The sequence below is a fragment of the Lonchura striata genome, unplaced genomic scaffold (genome assembly GCF_046129695.1).
Source record: "Lonchura striata isolate bLonStr1 unplaced genomic scaffold, bLonStr1.mat Scaffold_227, whole genome shotgun sequence".
Taxonomy (NCBI): domain Eukaryota; kingdom Metazoa; phylum Chordata; class Aves; order Passeriformes; family Estrildidae; genus Lonchura; species Lonchura striata.
In genome coordinates, this window is record NW_027461137.1 from 40,132 (window position 1) to 63,041 (window position 22,910).

General features: G+C 43.4%; 1 protein-coding gene across 1 annotated transcript in view; it reads left to right on the forward strand.

The window, feature by feature from the left end:
• Positions 1–13,642, forward strand: part of PCDHAC2 (protocadherin alpha subfamily C, 2) — a 49,616-nt gene extending 35,974 nt beyond the window's left edge. The window contains exons 4-5 of the mRNA XM_077790692.1: positions 11,259–11,360; positions 11,799–13,642. Of these exons, the coding sequence (XP_077646818.1) occupies positions 11,259–11,360; positions 11,799–11,869 (173 nt within the window). The 3' untranslated portion in view covers positions 11,870–13,642. The remainder of the gene's footprint in view (positions 1–11,258; positions 11,361–11,798) is intronic.
• Positions 13,643–22,910: the final 9,268 nt, after the last annotated feature.

Consider the following 22,910-nt stretch of genomic DNA (forward strand, 5'->3'; position numbering starts at 1 on the left):
AGCTTTGTGTGTCTGGGAGTTTTTTAAAGAATATCCAAACAGAAAGCTTTACCCTATAATCATCTGGCCTGGAGATTGGAATGCTTTGGGATACTGGGGTGAGAGCCTAAGAGGAATGGTTGAAGTCTGTAAGCTAAAGATGATGAAGAAAGTAAGAAAAAATTACCTCTAAGACCATTTCTCATGTGTCCCTGCTCCATTACTATCCTGTCCTCTGTAAGTGGTGAAGCTCACACATTCATTCATGTTTAAAATAGATGCCTCTAAGAGCACTGACAAAAATGTGTCCCTTTTTCTTTCACTACCACTTCAAGCACCCAATTAGTTGGTTAAAATTAGATTCTGCCTTGAAAGGCTAAAATTGATGCTTCAAGTTTCCATAGTTACTGTCTTTCTATTAATTGTGCTCAGTTAAATAGAGGGGATTCTCTCTTGCCTGCCCCACTTGGTTTTGGGAGCTGTGCTGGGTTCTGCTGTTTGTGCACCTGCAGTAATGTGGGCTGTGCTCAGGTAAGGGTACCTGTGGAAGCTTTTCAGAGCTGTAAAGGTTGGTAATTGATAAAGTTTTCTTGAGGGGAAGCAGGAGGGAGGGACAGAATTGAAGTCAATTCTCTTAGCAGTGTTCACTCTCCAAGATGGACACAAAAAAACCCAAAACAATCAAAGCCTGTCCAGGAAAACATAGAATCACAAAATCATGGAATGGCCTGGGTTGGAAAGGACCTTAAAGATCTTGTTTCCAACCCCCTGCCCTGGGCAGGGCCACCTTCCAGTATCCCAGGCTGTCCAGGGCTCCATCCAGCCTGGCCCTGGGCACTGCCAGGGATCCAGGGGCAGCCACAGCTGCTCTGGGCACCTGTGCCAGGGCCTGCCCACCCTCCCAGTAAAGGATTTTTATCTTATATCTAATCTAAACCTATTATCTGTCAGTTTGAAGCCATTCCCCTTTGTCCTGCCACTCAGTGCCCTTGAAAATAGAAATCCAATACTAGAACATTCAATCCTGTCTTCCCTTTAGGAAAATTTTCCTTCTTTGGGGATCAGTCCCAGCCAGGCTTTGAGACAGGCACTGAGGCAGAAGGTGGCTGTGGACAGGAGCCCAGGTGGATCCTGTATCACCCCACAGAGGCAGAGTGGCCTCCAGTGGCAGGAGATGCCTGGAAATGCAGTCTGTGCTTTGGCTGCAGTTCAGCAGCTCGGAGAGGAGGGGAGGAGGGGGCTGGCTGCCTGCAGGGCACTGTCACAGGCTCCAGCAGCAGCCAGGAAATGCTTCCTCCTTTTCACCTCCACAGCAGGATTTATGATGCTCCGTGAGCCTGTTGTCTCTCACATAAAAGGGCTTGTATGTTAGAATAAAACATTTTTTTAAATTTAAATTTGACAGAAGATAGTAAGCAGAATTGGCTTTCTATAATGTAGATTAAGCAGTGCACATGTTCTGTCCTCCTGACATTCAGGGCTTTGTCTTCTGCAGTGACTTTTGCTCTCTTTACAATATTTCATGGCCTTATATAACAAAGGCAAACCCCACCCACAGCAGCAGCCTCCTGAAAATGGTTAGAGTGCCATCCCCACTCCTGGTCACATATAAAATATGTGAGCCACAAAGCTCAAACATTTTTAAAGATCTGACTCAAAGTCCACCTTTTCGGGATGTGTTGCCAAGCACTCCTAAAATCAGCCTTCAGCAGAGGTCTGGGTAGCTGCTTGCTGCTCTAGTCTTTCAGTTTAGGGCATGTAAGGACATTTAATTAGGACATTCAGGCTACATAGCACCTGCTTTGTCTTGAAAGCAAAGAAAAGCCTTTCCTTGTGGTATCGAGACCAACACACCACAGATCTTCAGGGACACATTGTCCTCAGCCAATGCCACACCCTGCCCAGGTACTGAAGGGCAGAGCTGCCCCCCAGCTCCAATTTCAATTTTCCTGCACTATTCACTGCTCTTTACCTCACTGTTTGCATTAAAACAAGGCAGAATGGCTGGTGCTGTAACTGCCCACACTGTACTAAAACCACATTTATAAGATGAAAATAATTTGGGGTTTTTTTGGTTGGTTGGTTTGAGTTTGGATTTTTTTTTCTGCGGGGTGGGGGGGGGTCTGTTTTCAGCTGTGAACTCTTAAAAACAGACACTGTGAGCCTGCAGACATGGGGGAATACACTCCCAAAATACTTTTTCTTATATTGCAAGAGTAATATCTTTCTAATCACCTCTTTGTGCCACACAGACATTCAATGCTGCATCCCCCAGGTCCAACATTTGATTAGAGCTCAAAAGATGATAAGGAGCATCCTGGATGTGTGCACATGCAGTGCCAGGGGTGCAGCACATTAACCCTCAGTTTGAGGAGGAAAGAGGTAAAATTCTACCTGTGGGAACAGGACTGGGCACAAGTACAGCAGTAGAAGGATATTACTTGAAAAAGTCAATATTTTTATGGGAAGAAAAGCATCTTTAAGCCAAAGAAGACTGAGAGGGGCTGCAAATCCTGTGCTCTGTTTGCTCCTTCAGCAGCTGCAGGAAGCAATTTACCCTGAGCTGTGCTCTGGCCACAGCAGGCTGTGGTAGCCAGCAAATCAAATTATGCTTTTACATATCTCAGAGTATGCTGGCAGAGCTATTTGATAGCTGAGACAATTCCTTTAATACACAGCCATGTAAGATTGGTTTTTATAATGAGGTAAATAATCTCTATTTAAATTAATTGTCAGTGTCATCATGGGCAGTAACCTGAGAGTGAGGTGGAAGTGACCTCCGTGCCCACCCCTGCTTCATGCCTGGATGTTGGAGCAGTGGGGGGGTTACAAATCTCCCAAAATGGATGCTGGGATTACCCTGTCTATGATACTGACTTTGAACCCAAGTGCTGGATTAAAGCTCCAGGCTCCTGGTGGGGAGAAGTTTCCATTTTGTTCATTCCTCCAGATTCATTAATGCAGAACAGGTCAGAGATGAGAGGGCAGACAGAATAATTTGGGTTTTTGTTTAATACTCCAGTTTGACAAACTCATTCATGATGTCTGGGATTGTTTGGCGGAGTGTTAGTTAAACTGGTTCAGTTTTGTTCTGATTGAAGAGGTTTTCTGTCTTTCAGTTCTATTTCTGTCATTTTATCATGCTGATGATTGGTTTTTATTCGCTTTCTTTTTTTGTGGGTTTGAGTTCTTGGTTTGTTTTGTTTTTCAGAAAAAAAGAGAAAGATTAAATGGACTTTTTAATCCCAAAAAGGCTTAGGGATGATCAGAAAAGCCAGAATGTCCGCAGAGAGCCTCCAAATGACACAGAGAGGGTTTTTCAGTGCATGCTGTTTGCATTGGATGTGCTGTTTCAGACTCTTTATCATGGTGAATATTCATTAAGCCTGCCAGAGGCAGAAGCTGCAGTCAGTACAGCATCAGTGGAGGAGGCAGGGAAGAGGGAAATCAGGTTAATGACTAGCTTTCCCTGCAATTTGCTTCCTGCTTATTGCCTGATCTCAGTTTTAAACAAATTCATTTAATTAATGTGTTTTGCTACTTTGACCTGCGGACAGAAAGGGCTGTGATTAATGATGGGGTATTCCAAGTCCTACAGTGGCTTCAGCCCCCATGTCGTGCTGGTTAGAAAAAGAACATTGGAAAATATCTCCTTTAAATTTAATATTAATAGAACTTTTGATTGAAAGCTTTTCTATTTTCTGATTTCATGAGCTACCAAATTTTTAAAGACAGGGACAAAGTGGGGAGGGGTGGAACAGAGTGAAAACAAGCTGCTGTCTTGGCTGAGCATGTCACACAGACAAAGATGTCTCTGCAGGGAGACAGAGCTGCACAGAAATGCTTTCCTCTTCTCCCCCTTGAGCAGGGGCACATCTGTTCTAACATGAGTTAGCCCTCTTCTGACAAAGGTTCTTTAAGAAAGCAGCAGAGGCATAGGAGGTGGAGAGGATGTTCATGACACTCAGGATACATGGGCAGCTCGCATTATGGGAAGTGAGCACCACCTGTTCTCAGTAAACACCAGATTGGAGCTGTGGGGCTATGCAGGGTCAGGGGAAAACCATGTGGCCTCCCCAAAAGTGAGAAAAATGTCAGTGAGATAGAAACTGCAGGCCTGATGGGATAGCCCAAACCTGGTGGGATATTGATTCCTGGGCTGAGTGATGATATGTTCTGTGAGCAGACATTTTGCCCCAAATGGATGAGACATCTCAATTTCAGACTGTTTGTACCCATCGCTCAGCATTACCTTTCAGCTTGGATGGTTTTACAGGCTGGTGAAAGCCAGCCCTTCAACTGAGTGAATTTGCAAATCCCACATGTGAAAAGACAGCACCTTAAATCTCAGTGACAGACCTGTGCTTCAGAGTTCTGCACCAGAGGTTCTGAGCTGTACTGGTGGCATTGCTGTCATAACTAAAATGTGGCTTTTGAAGGGGGAAATGGGGCAGCCTTAAGAACATGACTGTGCTCTCTCAGGCATTTTTGGACAGAAGATGCCACTGCCTACCTAAGTGAAAATCCCATGAAAGGATTAGGGCTGAGGAAGTTGCAAACAGTTGCACAGGATTTTTTTTGTGGCTGCCACCATCAAAGAGATTAGTTCCAAACTTCTTTTTTCTGAAATGCTCTGGCATGGTCATTAGTACAACACCCGCTGAGCCATGGTGCTACTTACCTGGCTCCTGAGGGTAGAATTCAGCTCCTTTTTCACTAGCTACCCAAAGTTAGCTGTCTCCAGCAGAGCGAGGAGAGGAACAAAGAAAATTTGGATCTTTTTCAACAGAATCATTTAAGTTGGAAAACACCTGCAAGATCATCACGTCCAACCTTTGACTGATCACACCGTGTCAACCAGACCAGAGCACTGAGTGCCATGTTCAGTCATTTCTTGAACACCACCAGGAATGGTGACTCCACACCTTTCTGAGCAGCTCCTCCCAATGCTTGACAACCTTTTTTGTGGAGAAATTCTTCCTAATGTCCAACCCGAATCTCTCCTGGTGCAGCTTGGGGTCATGTCCTCTTGTCTTGCCACTGGTTGCCAGAGAGAAGAGGCTGATCCCGACCTGGCTACAACCTCCTGTCAGGGAGCTGTAGAAAGCAAGAAAGGCTCCAAGGAGAGGGATACGGTCACCAATTCAATACGTCTTAAAACAAGCATTTAAAGCAGGTGGTTTGAATTTCGGTGCCTGTCTGTTTATAGACTATAGCATGAATTCAATTAGACATGGTTGATTGGATGCCTACAATTCTGGTGTCTGAATTTAGGAAAGGGGTGTCTAACTCTCTAAGAAAAAGAAATGTAGGTACCTACAGGTTAAATTTTAGGAACCTGGTTACTTGTCATTGTCCAGTCCTCCTTCAGAGTGCATGGGTACCCCTGAAAAGCCTGTGTGCTGAGACCAGGACTGCCTGGAGCCTGCAAGTGAGCATCAGTGAGGGGACACAGCTCACCTGCAGCCTGCTCCCTTTCTGGAATCCTGGAGACTGTGACATCCACATAGAATCCTGAAATGGTTTGGATTGGAAGGGGCCTTAAAGTTCATCCAGTGCCAACCCCTGCCATGGGCAGGGACACCTGCCACTGTCCCAGCTGCTCCAAGCCCTGTCCAGCCTGACCTTGGGCACTGCCACAGCTGCTCTGGGCAGACATGACCCTCTATATCTGACACTGTGTAGGAAATAAGGGGTTTCAGAACAATTAGAACTTGTTGAACCAGTGCCTGTTGACCAGGGTTTTTGTGTTTTTCAAGTCCTGTGAGAGGTAGAGGGCTACAATACATGACCATTAAATGCCTCTGGAAGAGAAAAAGCATTAGCTCTGCACCATATCCAATTCCCTCCAGCTTTCACATGGGTGATTTGAGGATATGGAGGTTCTTTTTTCTGTGTAAGTCTGCCTGCGCACTTCAGACAGCAGTCACGGGATGGAAAAAAGAAGTATTTGGAAAGACAGCCTAGAAGTCCTTTCATGCCAGCTAAATATGTGACCTACTCAACTGCAGAGTCTCTGCTGCTCTGGGTTCCATTTAAAGTCTTCTGAGACATTTGTATTTCGGTGAGAGTAGGAAAGGGATGGGGTGAAAAGTTCATCTCCTGTTTTAGCTTGCAGACACACAGGCAAAGAAACATCAGGACCTGCAGGTGCAGCCTAGATTTTGGGTTCTGCTGCATGCAAGCATTTAAAAATTTAATTATTTGGTCATTGAATGTGAAGTCTAAAGTATTCCTTGAAAATAAAGGAAAAGGTCCAAAGTAATCCCAAAAATTACCCCAGGAAATGACCAGATTCTGGGCTTTAATGTATGAACTCTGGCAACTCCCCTCTCTAGCTGTAGGAAGAAAAGAAGTATAATGTTTTAAATTAAGTGCTATAAATATAACCAGGGGTTTTGTTTTACTTAGATTTTCCTCTAAGTTTAATAAACAAATTTGAAGCATTCAATTAAAGATGCAGAAAATATGCAAGAGAAGTACAACTAATCCCATTAAATGTAAAATGACATATAAGTAGAAATCTTTTGTTGTTGAATTCCTGCTGATAAGAAACAGAAGAGATGTTTAAGGAAGCCTTGGAAAGTAGGTAGTAAATGACATTTATCTTTGATCTGAAATGCCTAAAAATATGACTTTGTCTGTACAGCTGAACTGTGACCTTCCAGCCTGCCAATACAGATAAACACACATGTTCTCAGGTAAATCATGCAGAAGAGACATTTCCTGAGGACTGGAGAAGCCCCACTTGTAGGAAATTATGGTTATTAACTCATTAGATTCTCTGTGTCTCTGTGGTTTTGTATGCAAGCTCTCCACACAGCTGTAAGGATAATTAGTTTTCTTTGGCTTGGTGAGTATTAAGGAGTATTAAAATGCTTAGTTGGTATGGACAACATATTCATGGGCTGGGACAAAACCAGACATAAATGCAGGCAAACCCCCAAAGTCTGACAGAATCCTGATTCCAGGGTAGGTGGGATGGGTTTGTTGTGTTTGGATGCATGAAGTCAGATTTTTTTGTGACAAATGTTACTGACTTCTGGTGAGTTGATTTGCTAAGTCAGAAGCAGATTAAAGGGTCGTTTTCCTGCTCTGAATTAGATTTCAGTAGTGCAGGTGTGGATGTGCACCCCATTAGTCTGGCAGGAGATTTCACACAGGAGATTCTTTACCTCAGGGATACCCTGGATTCCTGCATGTTACTGTATTTGGGTGGTCAAATGGATAACAAGTCACTGTCATTGTCCCACGTCCTGTGTTCAGCCTAATAAATTGATCAGAGGCCTGGAGCACCTGTCCAGGAAAGGCTGAGAGAATTGGGATTACTCAGCCTGAAGAAAAGAAGCTTCAGGGTGACCTGACAGCCTCTTCCAGCCCCTGAAGGGAGTGCACAAGATGGAGAGAGACTGTTTAGAAGGGCCTGGAGTGACAGGACAAGGGAAATGGTTTCAGACCCACAGAGAGCAGGTTGAGATCAGTTATGAGGAAGAATGTAAGGTAAGTGGTGAGGCCCTGGCACAGGCTGCCCAGAGAAGCTGTGCCTGCCCCATCCCTGGAAGTGTTTAAAGCCAGGCTGGATGGGGCTTGGAGCCTCCTGGTCTAGAGGAAGGTATCCCTGCCCATAGCAGGGGGTTGGAACTGGGTGAAATTTTGTGTGAATCCAGAGCTTCCCTCTGGCTGCTCTGGCAGGTCTGGGACCCTGGCAGGAGTCAGGAACCCCCCTGGACAGAGCCCCCAGAGACACTGGCTGTGATCTCTGTCCATGGAAAAGAGTTTTCAATCTTACAGGATCAATTACCAGCTCTGAGTGTTTGATATGAGTAATAATTAAGTGTGGCACGGGTGCAAAAGTAAAATTTTAGGATTCTAGATGAGGGGTCCAAAGGGGACAAGATGGAGGAAATTGGGTGTGCCTTGTCCTTTTTCTCCTTCTTCATGCCCTCCATGTTTCACTGTGGTGTTGGCATTTTTCTGTTGGTTCAGGCTGGGGACACACTGTCCAACGTAGGTGACAGATATTGGCACGTGATTGTAAATGCAGCCCAGGGAGTTTCTGGTATTTAATGTTTGTCACATCCCACTGAGGGCAGAGCCCCACACGCTGCCCTGCAGGACAGAGCTGGGCAGGGCAGCAGAACATGTGAGAGATAAACAGAATAAACAACCTTGGAACCAGCACAGACCAATTATGGCTTCTGCTTTGGCAGGGGGCTGACAGACAGAGTCTTTCTACAATCTCAGAATCATCAATACCACAGATTCCGACAAAATTTGGGGTCCCTTCCAACACAGGCCATCCTATGATTTTATGTTTCTATGATCACATCAAAGTGACCCAGCCATGCACTGCAGCTCCAGCTGTGCTGTGGTGGCCCTGCAGCCCACAGAGTTCTCACCCTCTACTCTTCAAAGTAATGTTTCTGCTATTCTTTGCTACAGGGTTCTCCCCAGCCAGAGCAAGGCTGGGTCAAACATGATTTGAGGTCACCTTCAGCTGTCTTTTTCCTACCAGGAACAGAAAAAGAGCATTGGGTCTGGGCCAGTGTTTGGAATGCATATTGTCCAGGTTTGTTGGGAGAAAGAGAGGATTTATTTGTCAAATGGGGCTTAATTTATTATGTGCAACGTGAAAGCTCACATTTTCTATTGCAGCAGAAAGACAATTGATTAATAATTTGGAAAAAGGCCAAGACACACATTTTCCACCTTTGTAGTTTATCATCTCAGAGAAACAAAAGTGGTATAAAAGATACCTGAACAAAACAATTTATTAAGCAGAAATGAAAGCTGGTTCATATTAATGCATTTATTACGAAAGAGCTGTCTAGGATATAGTTGTTACTTACAGGAAACATGTAAAAAGTCAAAAGCTGATACTTAGGACCATAGGAAATGTACAGAAAAGCTACAACTGATAAAACAGAGGGATTTTTACATTAATAATAACTTCAGAAGAACTATTTGAGACTCAAGAGGTTGAAGTCACTAAAACAATGTCAGCAGCTCCTGGAAAGAACAGAAAGTCAAAGCTTCTTCATCATTAAATACAAACTTAGGGTGAAAAGATGTGCACAGTGTCTTCTAGTTCTTGATTAAATATCACATTGTAAAAGCAGCCCTGTCATGTCCATGTGCCGTGGAGGTTGAGAGATGCCAAAGATTTCATGTGCCAAACCTCTCACACAGATGGTTTCAGAGATGGTTCTGATGTGTTTTGCACACACATTTCTTGGGCTTTGTACATGGACCTGCTGCATCACTACAGAAAAGCTTAAAACAGGAATCCTACTTCCCAGCCTTGTTTTGCTGCCAGGCAGTAGAAAGTTTATCAGGCAGCAAAATGTGTCTTTTCAGCTTTTGAACCTAAAAGCAGAGCCTTATGTCTGCATGCACCACACACTATTTGTTTCATAAAATAGAAAATTGTACAAGCAACCTAAGAGAAGATGAAGAATCATTAAAGACTAAGAAATACAGGAGCTGCTGAAGTTAATACAGCATTCTTCATTACAGCTGCAGGGATACAGAGCAGCCAGTACCAGGGGTTTGCTGGCAAAACATTGGGGATCTCCCTCTAGAATGTCTGCTTTGTTTTCTCTTTAACCAGCAGGAAACCTTGGACTTCTCCTTTTCTTCTCCCCCATCCAGTGTCCTTGTCTCTTCTTCCAAGGGACATGGAATCCCTCTGAAATGCTTTTCCAGCACAGTTCCCCCTCCTTCTTTACCATAAACATCTTTGCCTCTTCAGGTGGACATCTCTCATGATGCTGAGATTTAATCAGATCAGTGGTATTGGAATTGTTTGTGTGCTATTGTGAGGATTTGTGTGTGGCTAAGAGTCTTACAAGGGTGAGAGTCCCATGTTTTGTTACTGCACTTATAGGGTGTAGATATGAAAATTTTCATCTGATTTGAGGGCTTTAGCATCAGTGAGCTATCCCCTGATCACAGTTGTTAAAATACTTACCATGATACATTAAAATAGATATGCTGTTCCTATTCAAAATTGGCAGTTATGTAAATTACAACAAATGTTCAAAGTATAAAAGGAAAGAAAACAACAAAGTCTTAAGTCTTTCTCTCACAGGAAAACCTAATTCTGTAGCATTTTATTTTGCTAGAAATTTGTCCTTGTCAGAGCAACATAGGCAGACATTTCAATCTGATTAACTCAATCTAATCAAAATAATGGAAACAAAGTTAAAACTTACTTCATCCTGCAAGCCTAAAACTGGGGCTAGGACTCCACTTTATATTTGCTTGTATAAAACACTGTGATCTGGAGAGAATATCAGGGTATTCTATGATTCTGTGAAGACCATGAATATTTCTGAGTCCAGACTGTGCTCCCTGATGAAAGCAGCCCTGCAGTGTCTCTGCCCAGGCAATTCAGTTCTTTCTGGTTTTGCTCTGGGGCTGTGTCTGCTGCTCAGCCACAGTGCATCCATACCTACACACAAACACACATGCTGGTTGGCCTCAGGCTCCTCTCTGGGATGCACCAGCTCAGAGTCACATAATGGGTCAGCTTGGAAGGGACCACAGTGGCTCATCTGGCCCAACCTCCCTGTTCAAGCAGAGCACACAGCATCCAGATGGTTCTGGAATATCTGCAGTGAGGGGAACCCCACAGCCTCTCTGGGCAATCTATTCAGTGCTCAGTCACTGCACAGGAAAGAAGTTCTTCCCTGTGTTCAGGTGGAACTTCCTGAGCATCCATTCCTGGATTCCCCTCTTGTCCTGTTGCTCGGCACCACTGAGCAGAGCCTCACTCCATTCCACCCTCTTGACACTGTCCCTTCTTTCCCTGCACAAGGATTCCTGGACACATCCATCACAGGATGGTTTGCTAAAATACCCACCTGGATGTGCATAATGCCAAGGCTGTCACCCCCTGCTCTGGCCACTCTTCTAACCCTGTCCCAAAAGGCTCAACACCCTCAAACATTCCCTTTTGCCATGCAATGCACGTGCTTGCGTTTCTTGCTATAAAACACTACAATGGGCTGCATCCCAGTGATCTCTTACTCCAAACACTTCAAATCCAAAAGAACAAAATGGGATCCAGAGCCTGTTGCACCCAACAGCACGAGGAGGGGGTCAGTGCATGCAAACACTGAGCAGACTGGACAGGAACCAGTGGATAACCCCCAGAAGAGCAGCCAGGCAAGCGAGAGTCACTGTAGGCTGAAGCCTTTCAAACAGAAAGCTGCTGCTCACTGAGTGCCTGTGTTTAAAGATGCTTTAAGCTTTTCTTGCTGTTTTGACTTTTTCAGAACCTGAGGCGGGAGAGGTGTCCCCCCCAGTGGGAGCTGGTGTGAACAGCAACAGCTGGACCTTTAAATTTGGACCGGGCAATTCCAAACAAGGTGGTCCTGGTGAGTTGCCAGACAAATTCATTATCCCAGGATCTCCTGCAATCATCTCCATCCGGCAGGAGCCACCAAACAGCCAAATTGACAAAAGTGACTTCATAACCTTTGGCAAGAAAGAAGAAACCAAGAAAAAGAAGAAAAAGAAGAAGGGAAACAAGACTCAGGAGAAAAAAGAAAAGGGCAACAGCACCACTGAGAACAGTGACCAGTGAGGGAGTTATACTGAAAAAAACCCTCTTAGCCAGTTTTTGTAATAATGGCAGATTTCTCCTATGTAGCAAATCCCAACTTCTTCCTACTGTTAACAAATTTCCTGTATGTACAGACTTGAGAAAATCAGCAGGAAATTCAGTGTCTGTCTAAATTGCTTAACAGGTTTTGTCTTAAAAGCTTTATTAAGTCTGGTGTTAACTCTTTTTCTCCACTCTGGCTTGTTTTCAGAATCTAAAAAGCAGACACAAGTTTCCTTTCTCCTACGCCGAAAAGGAGAATCTTCACAGTACAGCCAGTGAGAGGTTGGACTCTGCACTGTGGTTCCTGTGCTCCTGTCTTGATGACACTTACAGGATAGGTTTAAAAGTTTTAATGTTTTGCACCCTCTATCTGATTGGAAATATTTGTGTGCAGATGTCAGCTAGGTGATATGAGATCAGATTATAAAATGCAAGAAGAGCTGGTAAATATGCAACAGAGGAAACACCTAATGAACACAAATGTTCAAAGATGTTCAGGCTGGGGAGAAAATGTCTTAAAGGAGATGAGCAGACTTGTCAAATCCTGAGAAGTCACTGTGTGGAAATACTGACTCCTATACATGACGTATTGTACACACTGCTTCAAATGAAACCTCACATTTACAGCTCTTTAAGACACCATAAATTCTATCTCTTTACCAAGCAAGCCATTGGAAAAATTGTCTCTTAAAGCCCTGCATTACCCTGGTAAGGCTAGCCCTCAGAGAGTAAGAAGGGCTGAGCTGACATCCCAGGAATGTAACTGTGATGCTGTGTGTCCCTATTTCCACATTATTTTGCACATAATGTCTCTGAAAAGGTCAGAGTTTTTCCACGACACTTATGCAAAAGAGAGAAAAAAGTAACATTAACTATGCTATTTGTTATTTGAGATATTTATTTATAAAGAAATATAGCTGTAAATGTTAAAGAAATATGATGCCCTTTAACCCAAACAGAAGTCAAATCTAGAGCCATTATAAATTACAATTGCTGCTATTAAAGTGCTTTAGAAAAATTGCCTGAAACATCTGTATTATATCGGCCACTTGCCAATAACAGCTTTATTCTGTCGGGTGACTTGGGGGCTGCCTCTTGCATGTATTAATAAATACAAGAATATCTTCTCTTTTTTTTTTTTTTTTTTTGCATTATTCTGCACTTTGAATACACTTTTGCAAACAAACTGTTCTAATATGAAGAAGCAGAAGCAAACTCCTCACACAGATGGATTTATTAACCTGCTAGCTCTGTGCAGTACCTTGGTGTTACCTCCCACATGACCTTTTCTGATTTTAGTTTTACTTTTCTATGAGATTATGAATTTCTGACCCTACTAACACTCCTTATGTAAAATTAAAGTACTGTATGTATGCTGTATGCTCTTATAAGAATCCTGAAATATTTATTCTGTGCTTGTGTATGTGAATGTCAATGCAACTATTATTAGAGTGGACTTTAAGCTTTACCGTTGAATGTAAATTCATTATTTCTTTTTTGTACACTTGTGGAAAAGTGGAGTAGTGTTAATTTTTTAAGCCACTGTTGATTATCAGTTTTTTTGTGTATGAAACACAAGTAAAATATCTTTCTTAAACCAAGCCATGCATGCATTTTGGGATTTATTGGTAAGAATCTGTGAAGCTGAAGTTCTGTGAATTACTAAACTTAAGGGTATAAATGGAGTATTGAATGTGGTTGAGGATGTTGAATAAAACCAATACATGTATTTTTAAATAGAATATAGCTGATGAGGGAATTCCAAGGAGTTTTCTACATTATTGTACATTCACAGAATAAAGCTCAAGTGTCGTGTTAATTGGAACTGTGTAAGAAACTACATAGCTCTGAAATTTCCAAAGGCCCTTTAATCTAGGATCAAAGAGAACAACTGGATTTCTTGAGACATGTCCTGGATGTTTTAAGTTTCCAAACTGCTGACAGTTCAGAGTAGAACAATCCCTATTCATTTTTAAGAACCTGCAGCAAATCTTAAAACATCACAGCAAAGCTCTAATAAAAGAATCCATATCTCAAAGCATGAACCACCAATGGCCTCATGTGGTCTATTTAGAGTCTTCTTTTGTTACCAGTCTTGTCTTACTGGCAATAAAAAGGTGCTACTTAAGAAAGAGAATCCTTGATTCACTTTTAAAGGCTAGACAAGAGAAAAAAAAAAACTTAAGCTTTGGAGACGGAACTGTTCTTTTATGCAAATGTGCTATGCAAGTACATTTAGGTGTTTATTTTTATTTGGTGACTAATCCAACAGCTCCCAAAACGTTCATCAGCTGTAGTTACAGTGGTAGTTTAAACACTCAGAGAATACTCTTGTTATGTATTCATCATAAAATAGTTCTCTCAATGCCTCTGGCAAAAATTCAGCAAGAAGATTTAATTCTTACAGGAATCTTTTACACTTGATTATTTTTAGATTTTAATTGAATATTGGTTTTTCTTTTGAGTGCTTGCATTTTCCCCTATGCAAGCCAGTCTGACTCATTCATTTTTCATCAGTGGCCATACACAACTGGTTTTCCAAGGCTTGCATCTATTAGAATGAACCAAAAGCTGCAGTATGTCTCCAATTTGTTGGTCTTAACACAAAATTACATTTACCAATGCTGCCTTTGTTGCAGGTACTTTCTATGTGCTTGCATGCCTGGGGAGACAAAACAATCTGAAGATAATCATTCCAGCATGATTATCAATGATGATAATCATTCCAGTCTGGAAAGCTGACAGAACAGAGAAAGAACTCTCAGAGGAGAGGAGGAGCTCTTGCTGGAATTGTTTGAAAAGAGGCTGGGTTGCACTAGGAGGGTATACATCCCACACACTCACTGTGTTTTCTGAATACTGAATCATGCACCTCACCAGATTTTATAAAGATTTTTCTGTACTTGGACCCGCTGGGACAACTGCAATGCTGAGATGTCTACAGTGAAATTTGGCTATTTCATAACTAATATACAAATTATACCATTGACATCCTTGATTTTGGGTGTCCAGGAGGAGAAACCCTTGGCAAGAGTTTGGAGGACCAGGGGTAGGTGGGGGCAGGATTCCACCACAGTTTTGGGGTTACTGTTTTAGCCACACAACAATAGAAATTGAGAACTAGAGGTGGCCAATAACAGCACAAATTAAGAAAAAAATTCTTTAATCCTCCTGCTGACAATGAAATGAGCACGACAAAATACACTGCAGACTTTGCTAACAAGGAAATTACAGTTTTGGGGCTTTTTACCACTTGAACAATTTATGTCTTTCAGAATCCATATATATTCTCCGTGAGCATTTTGTCTTTGGAAGTCTGGTTTCTATGCATACAAGATCAGTGATGAAAACTATTGGGCTTTTATAACAATAAACCTGAGCTATGTTGTATATTTATTACATCCTGTCATTAAAAATAATCTCATTTTACATTAGGCTTCTAAGACTTAGTCTTGTGCAGTTTCTTTCTGCTCAGTCCATGGCTCATTGCACATCATACAAGGGGATCTGATTAAAAGTTTTCCAGTCTTCTCACATCAGAGGAAGAACACAGAACCTAAAATGCCTTTCCCAAATATCATATAAGAAGATCAGTCACTAAATTAATTGCAGGTAGTTTTGATACCTTTTAGAATCTCCTGTCATTTCTGCTTCTACTTCACTCATTCAAGATCTGCTTTACAACTGGGTAAAATAAACCAGGTACAATTTTCCTTCCAAATCCAATTCTCTCCTAGCAGCAGTTTTGTGGATCCTGTGTAAGACAAATATTAAGGAAGGAGCTGAGCCATTTTCCTCATTTGAGTCCTAAAGAAGGAGCAGGTTCCTCAGTTTTGTTGTTATTTGATTGCTTGGAAACTACTGACTGTTCTTCCACACCTTTTCAAGACAGTGCCAAGAGCCCTGTGTTCTGTTAAGGCTCCTGTAAATATGCAGAAACATCACTTTAATCAAAAGTCTGTTTTTGGGAAGTGAGTGTACCCTGAAATCCTTTGGTTTCTTCCTTTACAAGTCTCTGAAGGAGAAAAGAATGTACAGCTGACAATGCTTTGGTATCACCCACAGCTGAATCTGCGTGAAGCAAATAGCTGCTCAGAAAAGCAGAGCTGAGGGCTCCAAGCACAGCAGTAATAAATCCTGGATGTGAAGGGCTTCATGTGGTGGCTGGAATCAGAATTAGGCTCACACATGCCTGAGTGCCTGGCTTGGCTGCACCAAAACTGAGCAGACAGAGAATGCAGAGCACAGCTCTAACAGAATAAATGCTTTATCACACTGAACTGACCTTGTGCAGCTTTAACTAGCATGCTATGGAATCAATATTGATAGCATATACATTAATTTTCCATTAGCTCTGCACACAGAGATGCTGTGCTCTCTACTCTCCCGGGTTCATTCTCCTCTCTCTGAGTCCCCAGAGGGATCCCTGGAGGATCCAGTGTCACTGCTCTGCATTTGCAGGGTGGGGGTGTGTTTATCCAAGCATTTCCAGACAGCCCTGTCCTGGGCTCATCCCAGGGTGTGGCCACCAAGGGAGGGGATTGTGCCCCTGTGCTCAGGTGAGCCCCCAGCTGCAGAGCTGCCCCAGCCCTGTCCCAGCACAGGAGGAGCTGGAGCTGCTGGAGCCAGGCCAGAGGAGGCTCCAGGATGAGCAGAGGATGGAGCAGCTCTGCTGGCAGGAAAGGCTGGCACAGCTGGGATTGTTCACCTGGAGAGGAGAAGCTTTGGGCTGAGCTCAGGGTGGCCCTGCAGGGCCTGAAGGGAGCTGGCAAGAAAGATGGAGAGAAAGAATTTCCAAGGGTCTGGAGTGACAGGACAAGGGAAATAGCTTCAAACTAAGAGATTGTCAGTTTAGATTATATGTTAAAGAAAAAACCTTCCCTGTGAGGGTGGGGAGGCCCTGGCGTAGGCTGGGTGGGGTTTGGAGCAATCTGGTCTAGTGGAATGTGTCCTTGCCCATAACAGAGGGGTGGAACTAGATCATACTTAAGGTTCCTTCCAACCCAAACCATTCTATGACTGTATATATAAAAATCTGGGACATGGTTATATTGTTGTACAGAAAACTTCAATGCCCACTGTCAGTGATGATACTGCTTAGGTATCATGAAAATCTGATTTTTTTCAAAGTGATTCTGATATGGTGACATTAGGTACCTACTTCTAGAATATTTGTAATTCAGGTGCCTTAGGCTGGCTTAGAGAACTAATGAATGAAATCCTTCAGCATGAAGTACCACAGAATTATCTCTGTGGTGAGAAGAGCATATCTTACACTGCACCATGGATTCCCTTTCATAACCCAGGACAGCCTCCATGAAATCACTCTGACACAGGTATTAACATCAAAAGATGACAGAGATGTGGTGAAGTAAACATCTCTCAGAACACCACACAGCTTGAAAATATGAAAAATGTTTGCCTGGCAGTGGTGCCCAGAGCTGTGTCACTGTTGTCTGCAGGTGACTCATCCACATTTAGGAACTGATGTCTGAAGCACATTACAAAACAGACATGCTAGGCTTGAAAACCAGATTTTAAAACCTTGACAGAAGAGCAGAAATACTAAGCTGGCCTTCATACCAAATAGAGCAGCCCTAAGTCTGTGTCCCAGGAATCCTGAAAAGAAAATCCCATTTATGCTTCCAGGTGGGAAAGGTTCTCCTCCAGGCACACCATGGCAACAGGCACATAAATGGGGTGTTGGGGACACCTGTGGGGCACAGTGCTCGCTGAAGTGTGGCCATGTCACCAAGGTGCCATCCCAGGAGTCATGCCTGAACCTGAAGCAAGTGTGAGGCCCTGAAGGGCTCCCTGGAGCTCAGCAGTGTGGGGTGCATCACTGCTGGGGCATTAGATGTGATTTCAGGCTTCAGCACTGAGGTGGGGTAACACAACTGGCCCTGGCAGCCCCGTTCCAGCTCCTTTGGCAATATTTTACGGACACCTCGAGTGTCTTGGCACCACTTGAGCTGCACTGAGGAGAATTAGAAAGTCCTTGCCCATTAATTACAGGAATGGTGCTGCACAACAAGGCTGACAAGATGTAGTAATTGTTCAAACACATCAATCACAGCCAGCCTAGACTTTTAATCCTGTAATAGTTTTCCTGTTAGATAAATCCTTCAGCTTTCCAGTGGCTCAAATTCTGCTTAGTGCAGACTCAGTGGGAGCAATGTGTGTGGTTCTGGGGGAAGCTAGACTGAAAATATCCTAAGCAAGGCCCCAGTGTGTCTTAGCCCCCATTGAGGGAGGCATGAATCACTCCCTACCTTGAAGAACTTCCTTCTGTGGGTGTTTAAAGAAGCCTGAAGTCTCTCAGTGGAGTGATGTGCTGAGCAATTACAAATCAAACCAACTCTATACTCTAGGACTTAAGGTCTTCCATATGTTCCCACTTCTACCCCCGAATTATCGAATTATCGACGCTGTTCAAGCCTTTACTGGCTGATGTCCAACTTCCTCATCATCACCTGTGCTGCAAACAGCCTTAGGCTCACTGAAGACCCAGAATCTTGTTCCATGGGCTAGCACAAGAGGCTCAGGACCTGTCTAGAGCAGCTTTTTCAGCCTGGCTCTTCCCAGATGCTCTGAACCCCAGCTGTGAGCAGTTTCATCCAGCACAGGATAAGGGGCTTATCCTTGCTGAACTTGCTCTCACCTTTCTCCTTCAGTATAGAAGTTTCCTGAGGAGTATGCTAGATAAGAGACAAACCTAAAATAATGAAAAAAACTAGCCTAAAATCTGCTTGTCTTCTTACATGCTTAAAAGGGGATTATGCAACACTTAGGTACTGACATGTGAGGAAATGATCCACAAAGCTCCTGATGGGTGTTTACACAATAAGGAGGATCTGCCAAACCCTAAGGGTGTGTAAATTGTGTTAGTCCAGCTACTTGTAGACTCAGAAAGTTCTTTGTACAAGTATAAGCAGCCACCAAGCATCACCAAAGCTACCTTAATCTTTCCAAAGCCACATGTAACAATCTCTTGTTAATCTACTTTAGTGCAGTCACAATATAGCTACAATCCTGAAGATGAGCTGCATCTTACCCCAAACGGTGACTGCACTGAAAATGGCAGGCACAAATACCTCCTTCTGTTCTCAAGGAACAAATGACACAAAAAGGTGAAACCAGTTTTATTTTATCCTCAGGCTCCCTTCAAATGCACAAGAGTAGGTCTCAGCTGGCCACATTGAGTCAGATTCTGAGCAGCAGCACCAGCAAAGAGATATATATTAGCTAGAAAGTGATAAAAGGGTTATGTGACTGAATTCTTTCACAACATTAGAAGGTACCAGAGATTGGAGGTGTGACAGGTCAGTCCAGGTCACTCAATGCACTTACTTTCAGTCACAGGGAGTGGCTGGTCTGCTTACAGAGCTCGCTAATGGCCCCCTGGGTCAAGCAGGCTTTCACAAATGCACAGCCCTTATCATCTTTAAAGCCGTCAAATATGCTGTTGGGCCTATGGCAGGAGCTGCTGATCTGTGAGTTATATTGCTCCTTTCTTTTAGTATCTAAGAAAATGATTAGAATTCCTATGAAGCACCTTAGCCCAGGCCCTTCCTGTGCCCTGCTGGGCTCCTGTGACCCTGCCAGGCCGGGTAGGTTCAGTCATTGATGTGCACACAGGCTCCTGCAAAGCAGAACAGGATATTGCAGTGCTGTAATGCCAAAGCCTTCCCAGCCTGATCAATATTGATGGTGCAGTTAGTTCTGCATTGATTAACTTCCAGATCAAAACCCCTCTAATAAATGAGTTATGTGGTGAAGCTCTGCTGCCACCGTGGCTGCCAGAGCCATGCAGCTGTGTGAGATAAGAACTAGGTCACAGGCAGAGTGCAGGTGTGTGTGCAGCCCAGATGTTCCATTGTGCCATGAGCACTCACAGGGGCTGCAGGCCCCACGTGTCAGAATATGAGGTATTGGTGATTCCCAGATTGTAGAAAGTCTCTGTCTTTCTGCCCCTCTGCCAAAGCAGAAGCCATAATTGGTCTGTGCTGGTTCCAAGGTTGTTTATTCTGTTTATCTCTCACATGTTCTGCTGCCCTGCCCAGCTCTGTCCTGCAGGGTAGCGTGTGGGGCTCTGCCCTCAGTGGGATGTTACAAACATTAAATACCAGAAACTCCCTGGGCTGGATTTACAAGAACGTGCCAATATCTGTCACCTACGTTGGACAGTGTGTCCCCAGCCTGAACCAACAGAAAAATGCCAACACCACAGTGAGACATGGAGGGCATGAAGAAGGAGAAAAAGGACAAGGCACACCCAATTTCCTCCATCTTGTCCCCTTTGGACCCCTCATCTAGAATCCTAAAATTTTACTTTTGCACCCATGCCACACTTAATTATGACTCATATTAAACACTCAGAGCTGGTAATTGATCCTGTAAGATTGAAAACTCTTTTGCATGGACAGAGATCACAGCCAGTGTCTCTGGGGGCTCTGTCCAGGGGGGTTCCTGACTCCTGCCAGGGTCCCAGGGCAGCCAGAGGGAAGCCCTGGATTCCCACAGCTCAGGGACATTTGGTGGTGCTCCCTGACCTCAGTGGGTAAGGACACATGTACACTGCACCATGAGTATTTTTATTGTTGGCTGTAGGTGCCAGTGGGCTTTGGGTTGCTGGTATCTGCTCTGTGTAAAGGCATAAGGCTGGTCCCAAAATCCATACATAAAGCTAATCAATGATGGCATTATGGTGGCAAATGGGATAGATGACCTGATGCTTACCCACCCACAGGGCAAATAATGATTTGGTTCATCCCATCCTGAAAGATCCCAAGTTTCCTCCTGGCTGTGGAGCTGGATGAGGTCATTTCCTCTGCTCTGGAAAGTTAGTTCATCCATAAGCCCTGCAGCCTTTTTTAAATGCATGGAGAAAATTACATCTTCCTGTATTTTCTATGTGCTTCCTTCTCCTCCCCTGCTCCAGCTCTCCTAAAGGGCAGAACTGGGCTTATTCAGCAAGACTGGATTTCTACCCATGTCTAAACACACATTTAAAATGAAAAAACTGTCCAAACACTTCCTGTCTAAGCCCATCATGTTGGCTTCTCTTCTGCTCTCCTACCCACCTACCTACCCCAAGTTCTGTTCCAGAAAACTCATAAAAATGCTTTGAAATGCCATGTCCCTCCTTTCTGGCTACATCTGGCTCATGGATTTTTAGCCATTTGTAAATTTGAGTGGCCAGTGGCTGACACAAAACAAGAAGTCAAACATCCTCTATCTCCACTAAGCAGCATCTCCTTCCTTCCGTGGCAACACTTACACATCCAGGACAGTCCCAGCTCAGCACAAGCTCCCCTGGATTCATTCAGTGACTCTCCAAAGCCCTTTTCAGTCCGTGGCTGTTATGGATATGATTCCTCCAGTCAGACACATGACCTACATTCTTGATCATATAATGCCTTTGGATGTCATGAAGTAGATGTGTCTCTGTTGCTCTCCACCTTCCAAACTAGTTGAGTTTATTCTGTGTGGTTGATCTAAGTGTCAATTCCTGATAGTGTGTGCCATCTGCATGTTTTTCCTTAAATAATTTTGTATCTTCTTACACATTATTCATGTAGCAGCCTTTGGTGAAGGAGAAGTCCCCTAAGGACATAAGAAGATCCCAAAACTTCACGCTGGTCACATTCAATCTGTTGTAAGATATTTTGTAGCCAGAATCTTTCAATGGCCTTTGTGGGTACAATCCAACTCAGGATATTCAATTACAGCTTTATTATATATCATCACTGTTGTGGAAAACTGAGGCACAGAAATTGGTTGGGTTTTTGTTAACACACTTTTCTATATAAATCAGGCCGATGAGTAATTAAAAATGGTATTGCACTTATTTGACAAGACCCATTTTTCACAAAACCATGGTTTTGCTTTTTACTGTTTACTTACCATTCCAGTATTTTTTTCTTTTTCCTGACAGAAAGTTCAGGCTCTTTGCCCACTAATTTAGCAAAGTGGCTCAGTCTCTTTCACAGGTCTCTCTCCAGAGCTCCAAGAGGTGTTAAAATACTCGGTCACTGAAGGAACCTGAGCCAATTCTTGTACTTGAATGAAGATGAAGAATCATAGAACAGAATTACAGAATGGTTTGGGTTGGAAGGGACCTTAAACCCATCCAGTTCCAAATCCCTGCCATTGCAGGGACGCCTTCCCCTATCCCAGGCTGCTCCAAGCCCCAGCAAGCCTGGCCTGGGGCACTGCCAGGGATCCACAGCTGCTCTGGGCACCCTGTGCCAGGGCCTGCCACCCTCACAGGGGGGAATTTCTTCCATACATCTGACCAAAATTTCCCCACTTTCACTTTGAACCCACTGTTTCTTGTCAGGTCCTGATGAAAAGTCCCTCTCTGGATTCTTTGTAGGCCCCTTCTGACACTGGAGAGCTGCTCTAAGGCTGCCATGCATCCTTCTCTTCTCCAGGCTGAACAGCCCCAATTTTCTCAGCCTGTCATCACACCAAAGGGCTATTTTATACTTAACAAAGAAGAAGAGCCATTTTAGATTAAGCTTATGGGGCAATACTTTGATAAAATAACAATCACTAATGAAAATCCATGCACAGCACATAAGAAAGCTGTCCAGAAATGTTCTCATTTCTTGCAGTCATTTTTGACAGATACTTATCTAGCAATTTCTCATTCCCTTCAATGTTCTCACAGCTTCTCAGGGCCTGTTGCTTATCTCATAAAAGTCACCCTTTTATTAACAGTGGGGTGTACTGAAGCTTGGACTCTGATTAAATCTTTTACTTGGGCCACAGTGACGTGTAATAATCAAAATAATGCCACTGCCAACTGCAGTTTAGTGTAGGATAGGGAAATGTCACCAATCTAATTGCCAAGGCCATGTACATGCTGCAGCAAACAGAGTCCTAAATCCTACTTTCTAGCAGCTCATTCCACAGTTCCCTAGTGCAAAAGACTAGAAATTTTGCAGTGGTTTCTTTTTCAATTGCTCACATAATCAGTACAGTTCTTCTGAACTCTTCCTTTAATATGAAATTGCATACATGACACACTTTCTCTTTTTTTTCTCTAGAGCTCTGATTATCCTATTCTCAGAAAATAGTCTCAGAGAAAATGTCAAAAATTATTAGAGAATAATTGGAGCTTTTAGCACAGAAAAAATGTGGGAGAGAGTTGTAGATAAAGAAGCTTTTCTGTAAAAATGAAAGAGTTAAAGGCATTGATTTTTGAACTATGAATGTTTCATTTCACCCTTTTCAGCTCTTTGAGATGTGGCAGTTCCCATTTCTCTGGCTGACTGGCAACTTAGGACAACCCCTCAAAATGGAGACACACTTC